The sequence below is a fragment of the Artemia sp. Qi Xiang Cuo genome, chromosome 14 (assembly GCF_049724085.1).
Source record: "Artemia sp. Qi Xiang Cuo chromosome 14, ASM4972408v1, whole genome shotgun sequence".
NCBI lineage: Eukaryota > Metazoa > Arthropoda > Branchiopoda > Anostraca > Artemiidae > Artemia > Artemia sp. Qi Xiang Cuo.
The window spans coordinates 51,492,525-51,504,057 of record NC_142807.1 but is presented as its reverse complement, the minus strand read 5'-3'; the positions used below and the strand labels follow the sequence as shown (position 1 = coordinate 51,504,057).

Sequence of the window (11,533 nt, the reverse complement as noted above, 5' to 3'; positions counted from 1 at the left end):
CAAGGAAATATCACGCGTTAGTTTGCCACTTTTACAGATATGTGCTAAATAAACAAAGAAGCAACAATTTTTAATAACTTGAAACTCTATTCCCTTTTATCAGAAACTTTTTCTCTTTATTTAATTTGCAACTACCTTGCCATAAGCAATTTAGGGTGCTGCGTTGTTTGTGTTGAATTATCAGAGCAATTCTATTTGGAGTTTTGAATGTTTATACCTGATTGATAGAAGCATCCCCCCACCCTAAAAAAGCTAACAAACCAAAATTTTGCTTGCTGATTCTAAATAGATACCAAATTAAGGGGTTGAAATTTTGTAGAGGAAACTTTGAAATTTGTTGAAATTAAGTGGTTGAAAACTTGTACAAGTAAAACTTGTGCAGGAAATGATCAGGATTGCCGCCTATTTTCTTTTACACCAAAATGAGACGAACTCAAATCTACGGGTTTAAGATCAGAAGATGCGCACCTATTAATAACTACACATACACACTATCTCTAGCAAATAAAACAGGTTATAAAAAATTAGTGATAGTATGTTAAGTTTCAGGTTTTGACGTCATTATAGGGATATATTAGTTCTTAGGCAACATATATTAGTCTCTTTTTTTTCAAAGAACATCAGTTGTTCTGTGCCTCAACCGAAGGTAAGAATTTAATTTTGGGAGGGCAGTTGATGTCTCAAATTTGAAAATTATTAGTGTGTAGGAGAATTGGTAGCCGTCATTGGTGTGTCCATGATTAAGGTAAATTAATAGTTGTTATGTCATATATTTTGGGATTTCGGTCCCATCCTTTGATTTATGGTCTGATTTGCTGAATTAATTCTTCTGGCTCTCAGGCTAAATTTTTATTTAATTCTGCCTTGGATATCTTTACTTGCTTGACTAAACTATCATATGTTTGAACTTTTGATATGAAACTTGCCTTTTTGCCTCTGAAAATTTCCAAGATAACCGGTCATTAACAGCCGCTAAAATCCGTTGGATAATTTTTCAATTTTCTCCCTTCATGAAAAATCAATTTCACGTACGGTAGTTTAATATTTCCTTGTATCGCTGCTAAAAATTTAGGAGCGTGTCAGAGGCATTGCCCATGTTTAGTGACCTGACACGGAAAAAACAATACAAGTCAAAGCCAAAATATCTTGGTTCTTTTACGTCTTCGTGATTACCCAAAAACGATTGACATTTTTTTTAAACTAACAATCATCAATGAATTAAACTTAAAATGGTGGTGGGGGGGTATGAAATACTTCCAATTTTGAAAATTGTGTCTAAAAAAATTCTACTTTATAATATGTCTCCCTAATAGTTCGGTATTTCCTATTCACTGTACAAAATGAAATTAGTAAAAACTGAAACAATTTCCATTTGATAAAAAATATTGGCCGGCAAAATAGATAGTGAATGGCTTAAAAGGATAGTAAAGGATAATAATTATTTGAATCAGCAATACAAAAAATTGTGTTTCTCAGCAAAGACATTTTTAACTAAGATTCATTTTGAAAAACTAATTACTGCCTACCATCCAAAATATATAAAAAAAATAATTTGATATATCATTCGATACCTTAGTCTATTGTTATTTCTTGAATACTGATCCTTTTCAAACTGATTAGAGTGAAGATTAGTTTTGACAGATAATAGATAGAAAAATTAAACAGACCCGAAGAAAATGCGGAAAAACTGGAAAAACAACAGAATTGGATAGAAAACTTATTGTCGTCAAAGGGTTGATAATTAACACCATATGAAACAATTATACTCTCGATAAACAATTTTATGAACTTGAAAAAATAACTTTTGGTAGTATGCACCTATGTTTAGGGTATGTGAACCCATGTTTGCACCTATGTTTATGGTTATGGTGAACAGAATCGCCAGGAGGAAGAGGACATCTTAAAATTACACTTCACCTACTAAAACAATCCTGAACATTTTATTGCTCATAAAGGCGGTGAGAGGAGCTGGAATTAGGTGAAACACAAAAATTGACATGTTTTATGGAAAGAATAAGATATTAAAAAAAAAAAAAATACATAAAAAATCTTGAGATTTTGGTTCGCACGGATCGAAGAACCTTTTGTTGCAAAGATGTTCGGTGGGAAGGGAGGGCTTCTAAAAAACATCTACGTTTTGTGAAAACTAGAAAAGCTCTGCATACCAAATCAACCAAAAAGATCTCAAGCATATACAGGTGTTCTTAGACTTAAGTCGCCACACCAGGGATACTTATGGCTCTTTTTGTTTTTGGACTGTAGCTTGGAAATTATTCCCGTCTTTCTTATTGTAAGGCTTAAAGTTCAGTTTGCTCAATTTGATACTCAACTGAATGAAGGCTGATAGCAAGAAAAGAGGGGCTGGTGTTCCCCAGGTAAATGCCCCCCCCCCCCGAAGGAAAATTCCACCATACGCAAAATTGAGCAGCCTCAGAGAAAGTAAGAAAATAGGTGCTTCAAAATATCGATCAGATGTCCTTCTTTTTTTTTCTTTTTTTTTATTATTTTTTTTCAGATGTCCTTAGGGGTAACAAAAGGACCAGGTAAAAAAAAAAAAAATTGTTCTGGGACAGGGGCTGGTTGGTCTCCAGTCACTTTCAACTTTAAAAAAAAGTTAAAACTTCCAATTTTCGATCGAATGAACATACTCCGAAGTTTCACGACCATTAGGGGTAGTTTTGGGATGAGAATAGGACAAACTCCGTCTTATCCTGAGTAAATTCTGCTCGTCTGGAGATTTAACGTACTCTTTACTTTCATAATAACTCCGTAGAATAGAAATATTCCCGGAAGTAAATATGTATTATATATCAATTTCTACCCCCTACCCCCCTTCCTTAGAAATTATTTTGTATTTATCTGATGGCTAAAATGAAATTTAGGATGTTTTGGCATTAAAATGCACCCTTTGAGGCACCTCCCCCTCGTTAAGAAGGGAAGCGGTTGTCCTCACGAAATATTGGTCTTGCTTTGTCCCGTATTTTGTTCGTCTTATAAAAACTCCATTCTTGGTTTTCCTTTATTTGATTTTTATTCTTGGTTTACTTAAACTATTGCTTGCTTATTTGGAAGATAGAGTTCTGTCCATTTTCTCATTTTTGCTCAGAAATATGACGAACTGTTTGATTTCTTTCAAGCTTTTTTTTTCAATTTTGTTAATGAAAAAGGCTAGTTAGATCAAACAGTTCGTGGTAGCGAACTGTAAGTAAGGAGCGACTTGGCTCAATATAAACTGAAACTGTAAAAAAAACAGAATTTTGATATCAATAGATATATCAAAAGAATCAGCTTATTATGCTGATCCAGTATAAATAAGAATCATCAAGTTTAGTGTCACCCATCAAAAGTCACGAGCCTGGGAAAATTTGTCTGATTTATAAAAAAAAGGAGGAAAACCTCCTAAAAGTCAAGGAATCGTCAACTGAAAGTCAACTGAAAATTACACCATAAAAGTCAACTGAAAATTACACCATAAAATTCTGCGTATCAGAGAACCCTACTGTAGAAGTTTAAAGCTCCTATATACAAAAATGGGGAATTTTGCATTTTGTTTTACAGAAGAAAGATCGCGGATGCGTTTTTATTTGTTGTTTTTTCCAACGGTGATCGTATCAAAATGATCGCCCCAGAAGAACGGGAGAGGGTGCATTCGAACGGAAATTAAAAGTTCTAGTGCTCTTTTTAAGCGACCAAAAAGATTGGAACCACTAGCCCCACTCCCATGTTCCCTTTTCTTACAAAGTCGTCCGATCAAAATTTTGAGATATCTATTTTGTTCAGCATAGTTGAAAGGTCCAATAGCTATGCTTTTAGGGGTAACATGACACCCCACAGCCCGTGGGGAGAGGCCTATAAGTTATAAAAATTGCCCATTGTTTACGTATAGTATTTGTTATTGGGAAGCTTACATACATTTTTTGGGTAAGGGGATATTGTGTTCGGGGTGGGTTTAAATAGGTAGAATTTCCCGTGGGGAGAGAAATTTCCGTGGGTGAACTTTCCAGCTGAAATTTTACACTGGGGGGATTTGACAGAATTCCTATATAATTTTTTATTATTTATCTTACTTTCTCTTTGCCACCTCAATTTTGCATGTGAAGATATTCAGGGGGAAATTGTCCAGGGGCTGTTTTGATCGTGTTTGGATTTCCGGGGAAAATTTCTACGAAAAGGGGGATTTCCAGAGTGATGGGGAAAATGATTAGAAATTAAAGTCTTTTTCAAATGAAAGTATGCTAAGGAGAATTTTTCAGGCTGAATTGTCCGCAAGAAATTCTACGGGGAAAGGATTTTCTGCGAAGATGGAATTGCTCGGAGGGTATTTTAAGGGGGGGGGGTTATTTTACGTGGGAGTAAATCTCGACGGAGGAGTTTCCCGTGAGGGGAGAGAATTTTTCATAGAGGGTGAGCCAGATTTACGGCATTACTTGAAAAACGATCGGAAATTAGATAAACAAAAACAATTTTTTTAACTGAAAGTAAGGAGCAATACTGAAACTCAAAACGAAAAACGTTAAAGTTTGACTGTTTGTTCCAAATTTTTAAGGACGGCTCATGAAACACAAGGACCTTTTGATTAGAATAGGAAGCTTTTTCAAAAGCGCTATAAATTTTAGCATGAACAGCAAGGTGTTGATGAGGGGTTAACCCCTTCATATACGGAATAATTTGTGTTCGTTTTGCTTTTTAATGTTGACCCTTACTTTTTGTTTAAAAAAACTTGTCTTTTTTAATTCAATTTCATTAAAAATCAGACATCTGGTCATTTTGTTACCCTTTAGGGCATCTTATTGACACTTCGAGGTACCCATTGTGTACTGTTTCTGTGGCTGCTCAATTTTTGCATCTGGGGGAATTCTCCGTGGGGGAGATTATCCGAGTGGGAATTTTCCGCGGGGGAAAATTATTCACGGGGGAATTTCCGGGGAGGATGTTCCACGGGAGGGGAATTGTCCTGGGTTAAATTTCCGCCTGGGTAAATTTTCACGGCATAAATTTTCTGGAGGGGAGTTTTCCGGGGGAGGGAACATCTAATATCTAAGAAAAAAAAGAATCCGAACCGATCTAAATATTATTAAAAATTTCTCTAGGCCAGGAATGTTTCATTTATAATGTTAGTTTTCACTTAAATTGAGAAGGTGTTTGCTTAAGCTGATGTCTCTCAAAGCTAAAAGAGTATTCGTTTGGTCTTGGAACTGAGGGAAATCAGCAGAGGGTACTTACCTATTAGCCAGTACACACTCGAGAATTTGGATCTACAGGTACGGGGTTGAAACAACTGAGACGCTTTGGAGATAGACAGGATATAGATAATTTGGGCTCTATATTTGCACATTAGGGGGAGGGAGGATAAATACAGCGGGGCTGCGGGCAAAATGTAACCTAACCTAACCAGAATACCAACTAAATATTTATCGAAATATAGCTACAATGTAGTTTTCCTCTGAGCCGAAGCTAATTGTCTCCGTATATAAATAGCAATAAACCGGTTATTGTCTGATTTTATAGATCCAAATTCTCCAGTGTGTACTGGCTAACACATAAGTACCCAGCAGCGAAATAGCTTGAGGTTTGTGCTGATGAAGTTTTAATAGTTTTTTTTTGTAGATGCTTAAATTGGTTACATTCCTCTTGTTTGCTGCTTTGGTCAGCGCAGAGTTGGACTCTTCTCTCAGTGAGCCAGCTAATGAACAACGATTTCTATTCAACACAAAAACTGTAACAAACTTGGTACTGACAACAACAACAGTTAGTGTCGCCGCATCAACTTTCTGCTTCTCAATAGTTGCCCAGCTCGTCAAGATACCAAATATTGGAACATATACCCAAACAGTTGAGGCCGATCCAGCTGACCCAGGTCTTGAAACTACGATTGGCTCCATTTCAAATTGTAGAAAGAGGCGCTGGGCTTTCGAACATCCTGTTGATGGAGCGATTTCTTCAATTGAGGGTGGTGAAAAGATTAAAGCTGCTGTGATCCAAGAAGCATCTATCCAAAAAGAAAAAGAAGCTGATGCTGAAGCAGAAAATGATCCAGTCCCAGTGTAAGCTCTTCTTATAATAACAAAAATTCTGTTCTGAGATCAAAGCTGCTAAACTTTGACAGCAAAAGGCATAAATCTTGAAGACTCCAAATTTAAAAAAGACTCCACACTGTCAAATATTTAGTGAATTTCTTTCATGATCATTTTACTCTCAAAAGAATCGGGACCAAACAATCAAAGACAAACGAAACATCTCAAAAATCAATCTCATATCTGCACCTACAGGAAAAACCACAATATAAAGGATTTGTTTTGCAGGACCCAAAGGATATAACTTGTCAAACAAAACATTAGACGGCCATTACTATAATATTTCTATTGAATTCCATCGATTTATATATACTAAATAATTATGTATAAAAAAGATTTGCGAAAAATTCCACCTCAGAACTATAGTTTGACGGGGAAATATTTTGTTATACGCAGTTTAAGAAATAGCGGCATCACACAAAAATGCAGAATATTTGATAAAAAAAAAAAAAAAAATAACTGCAGGGTCGACGAAGGAACCTTAGTAGTTAAGAAGCGTCATTAATCCGATTGCTTTACTTACTTACAGAGAAATTAATAACTGATTTATTAATTAATTAGTTTATGACCAATGTAATAAGAAAAAGATAAAGATGGAGTAACAGAGGGCGAAACGACAAGATGAAAATATAATGAAGGAAAAAAAAAGATACGATAAAGGTGAGGGGATATACCCGCATAAGCCGTGTGTGTTCTTATGCTGAATCTCTGACTTTGAAATTACGTTGGAAACACTGATATTACTTGCAATAAACCGATTTTTCTAACTTACGTCATAGCCCTTACTAATAATTAAATAAAAAAAACAAGTTTTTTAAATTGAAAGTAAGGAGCGACATTAAAACTTAAAACGAACAGAAATTATTCTGTATATGAAAGGGGCTGTCCCCTCCTCAACGCCTCGCTCTTTACGGTAAAGTTTTACTTTCTCACCACTCTATTTTTGTTAAACAATAAAAAACTTTAGCGTAAAGAGCGAGGCGTTGAGGAGTGGACATCCCCTTTTCGTATACAGAATAATTTCTGTTCGTTTTAAGTTTTAATGTCGCTCCTTACTTTCAGTTTAAAAAACTTGTTTTTTTATTTATGTTCTGATCGTTTTTTAATTAATTCAGCTTTTATTTTGGCTCACCGTCATTGAATAAGTAAACCAAATTTGCATAAAAATTTTACTTTTCTTTTGCTAAATGGCTGTCTCCAAATTTGGTTCTGACGTAATTTACAAATTAACTTACGTAACGAACTTCTATATTCGTATATTTTTCTTCTGGCAAAAAATACAAAGTTGCAGATATTTGCAGATATGAGCTTGAAACCTATGTAATAGGGTTTTCTGATACGCTGAATCTGACGGTGTGATTTTCATTAAAATTCTTTGACTTGTAGGGGATGTTTCCTCCCTCTTTAAAAAATCCGGTAAAGTTTCTCAGGCTCGTAGCCTTTGATGAGTAATACTATACTTAATAAAATTTACATATTTAGAATCAGCATTATAAGCCCATTCTTTTGATAAATTTATTGAAAAAAGTTTTTAAAAGTTTCGATTACTATTGAGCCGTATCGCTTGTTTTTTCTTTATTGTTTTTTTTATTACGTATATATTATTACGTATATGAGGGGGGTTCTCCCCTTAGTCAATACCACGCTCTTTACGTTAAAAGTTAAAAAAAATTTTAATTCACAAACCCCTGAATCACAAAGGCCGTTTAATTAGAATAGATAGCTCTTTTGAAAGCACTAAAAAAAACTGTAGCGTAAAGAGTTAGGTATTGACTTGGGGGAGAGCCCCCTTATATACGTAATAATTTCTGTTCGTTTTAAGTTCTAATGTTGCTTCTTACTTTCAGTTGAAAAAACTTATTTTTTTTTTAATTTAATTTCTGATCGTTTTTTAAATAATGCTTGGAAATCCGGCCCCCCCTTCATAGAAATGTCCCTTATTCCAAAGAAACATCCTCCACGGAAAGATCCTCCCGAGTAACCCCCTCCTCCAGCCCCCCCCCCCAACCAGAAAAAAATCCTTCCTGAAAATGTCTGTATACTTCCCAATAACCAATGCAATATGTAAGCAATGGCCAAAGTTCATAACTTGAAGCCCTTCCCCTGGGAACTGTTGGGAATTAAGTCATCCTAAAAGACATAATTATTAGATTTTCGACTTTGTTCAACAAAATGGCTATCTCAAAATTTTGATCGGGTGACTTCGGGAAAAAAATGAGCGTGGGAGGGGGCCTAGTTGCCCTCCATTGTTTTTGGTCACTTAAAAAGGGCACTATAACTTTTAATTTCCTTTCGAATTAGCCCTCCAACGATATTCTAGGACCACTGGGTCGATACTATAACCCCTGGGAAAAAAAAAAAAAAAAAAAAAAAAACAAACAAACAAACAAATAAACACATTTCAGTGATCTCTCTTCTGGCAAAAAAAATGCAAAATTCCACATTTTTGTAGATAGGAGCTTGAAACCTCCGCAGTAGGGTTCTCTGATACGCTGAATATGATGGTGTGATTTTCATTAAGTTTCTATAACTTTTAGGTGGTCTTTCCCCCTTTTTTTGAAAATCAGCCAAATTTTCTCAGGCGCGTAACTTTTGATAGGTAGGACTAAACTTGATGAAACTTACATATTTGTAATCAACATTAAAATTTGATTTTTTTTTATGTATCTATTGGTATCAAAATTCCGTTTTCTAGAGTTTCGGTTACCATTGAGCCGGGTCGTTCCTTACTTACAGTTCGTTACCACGAACTGTTTGATTATTTTCATTGAATATACATGCTTTACAAATTTCAAATATGACCAATGAACGCTTTTTCCAGTAAAGAAATATTAGAGTCAGCTTACCATTCACATTCGTAGCCTACAGTCTAAAAAAAAACTGCGTTAGTCCAGTACACAATCATAGTTTAACTACGGAAATCAGATATCGCAGTATATCGCTGACTCCCTAAGAACAGGTTCATATAATTAACAAATATCTTGGAAATAGCAAGTCTTTCTCGTTTTCCAATGCATGTCTAATGACATAAATTTTCCGTTTTTCCTTTCAAGTGTATGTTGTACTTTCAAACGTTTTCCGTATACCTTATGAATGAATGAATTTACTGCTCACCTTAAAGATGCTCCACTTTATAGTGGCGCAATGTAAAAAGGAAACAAGCACAAGAAAAATACTAAAGGTAATCACAATAAATATATTATTGTGCTTATATTATTATGTGTTTTGTAGAAAATAAATTTGGAAACAAATTAGAAAACAAAATGATACTTTCTTTGATAGCGAGCAAAACAAGACTTTAAAAAAACGTTTAAAACCCATTAACCATCGCATAGCATAACTCCAAATACCCATAGCTCAACTATGATCAAAATGGCTATGATTCCAGACTTAGCTCAAAGTATAACCGGTGATTCGGTCTTGGCCAACTATTGGAATATTTTTCCTAGCCATTTTTTCTCTCCAAAAGCAATATCTTTGTAAATTAGTATTGGAAAAATAAATATAATTGGACAAAACTCAGATAAAGTTTTGCCAAGGGGTGTTCTGTAAACATACTTTTGGCCAAACCGGATGGTACAAAAATGTAGATAATATAAGATAGTGTAATACCAACAAAAATAGCGATAACCTTTTGTCTTTTTCATTTGAATTTTAACAGTGTTTGAGCCTATTGTGCCACATCAATTAGGGTCTGTGTGCAGCTTATATTGCTGTTTATAATGATGTTTTTGTAAAATATTTTTCTCCTTCTGTGAATGAGGGGATACTAAAACTACTTAAAGGTGGGTTCAAGTCTTTCCTCTCAAAAATTAATTTAATCTAAACTAATTTCATGGAATTCAATGACCTTAGACCTTTGATTTCAGCTTTTTTCTTATTTTAGAGCCCCCCAGCCTGATGAAGAAAATGAAGCAGAAGTAGAAGCTAAGCCAGAGGATGCACGTTTTCTGAGCCTAATATCCACTGTAACTCAGACACTTACCGCCGTGTCTAGTATTACCACCCAGGTGGCAACCAAGACTATCTTAATAACATGCACACCATTGAATATTGGATTCCCTGCATGCTAATTTGAAACTGTAAAAATATTATTGTTTTTATATGAAAGTGAATCCCTAATTTATTAATTAAATAAGTTGCAAGTACGATCTTATGTATTGTACCATAAAACCGAAGTATTAGTAAAGGTTATCAATATAGGTTATCAATGGATGTCAGCTGACTTTAGGTTTATGATTCAATTTTTGGTGTGTTATTTTTCCGCTCTTGTACTGTTGTAATACATCAACGAGACACGTCAATCTTGCAATCATTCTATAGCTGAGACTCTGTTCTATCCTTCCAACGAAATGTATCTTTGAAATTTGGTACACAAGGTGCTTTATATAAAAAAAACGATGAATATTGGCTGAAAACTATTGATAAAAGGACAATTTTCATATTTTTTAAGCAAGTTTAGATCCTTTTCTAAGAAAAAGCATAAATAATACCATAATTCGGACTCGGTGAATGGGCAGGCCTGAGACCAATGAATCTAATTGTTTACTGCAAGTTACAGCTACAGGCTTATCACAAAATATCTTGTTTCAGTGCGAACACAAACCTCATAGAAAACTTCTTTCCTAAAAGAAGAAGATACATTAATTGACCATAACACCAGGCTGCACTTTGACGGTCTGTTGAGCACAAAATGTTCATTACGGAATTTGATCTTGCACCGCTAAATAGAAGAGTAATTTTGCATTTATCACTTCATGTTTTGAACGACAAAATTTCGATTCTAATTAAAAAGAAACAACTGTTAACAAAACTTCTTGAAAAACTTAGATAGATAAAATAGCAAAGGACCATCCAGAATTGGGCCAACACAAGGCCCCCACCCCTCCCACACACTTTTGACATAATAAATGTTTAGTTTGCGAAGGTAGATAATTTTGTTTAATTTAATTGTTCGTTGCTTTTGTCAAATGCCATTTTTAGAATTTGGTAGGCTTCTGAGAGAAAAATTCTAATCTTCCATTTCTGACTCGTTTCAAATTTGATATTCTTATTCCTGAATCATGAAAGCTTTTGTGAAAACCAGAGATTCTAGAAAAATTTTAACGTGACCAGAGAGAACCAATCAAAGAAAATCAGTCTAATCTAATGCTATTACTCACTTTTCGTCCATTAAGAAATATCAAGAAATGATGTAATCGCAATCGCAACTAGTTATATGTTATAAGTTATAAGTAATTCAAGAATATTTCAAGTAGAATATATAACTAGTTACTAGTTATAATCGCAATCGCAAATAGAAATATTTAGTTGAAGTAATCGCAATTTAGAAACTAGAAAAAATCTAACTAGCTTTTTCTTATAAGGTCAGTTGCAAGGACGCGATGTGCTTATGCTCTTTTAATTCTGCTTCAACTACAAAGTTAATAAAGCCATTTGTGTTTCATTGTAAATAGTTA

At 34.5% G+C, this 11,533-nt stretch overlaps 1 protein-coding gene across 1 annotated transcript; it reads left to right on the top strand.

The window, feature by feature from the left end:
• The first annotated feature begins 629 nt into the window (after positions 1 to 629).
• Positions 630 to 10,222, top strand: LOC148944592 (uncharacterized). Its single transcript, XM_089100755.1, has 3 exons — positions 630 to 745; positions 5,608 to 6,044; positions 9,961 to 10,222. The coding sequence occupies exons 1-3, from the start codon at positions 737 to 739 to the stop codon at positions 10,145 to 10,147; spliced, it is 633 nt and encodes a 210-aa protein (XP_088956881.1). The 5' UTR covers positions 630 to 736; the 3' UTR covers positions 10,148 to 10,222.
• Positions 10,223 to 11,533: the final 1,311 nt, after the last annotated feature.

Excerpts from the sequence above, each read along its gene's own strand:
- LOC148944592 (XM_089100755.1), top strand. Across the intron at positions 6,045-9,960 it reads GAAAATGATCCAGTCCCAGT|AGCCCCCCAGCCTGATGAAG; the intron begins GTAAGCTCTTCT and ends TTCTTATTTTAG.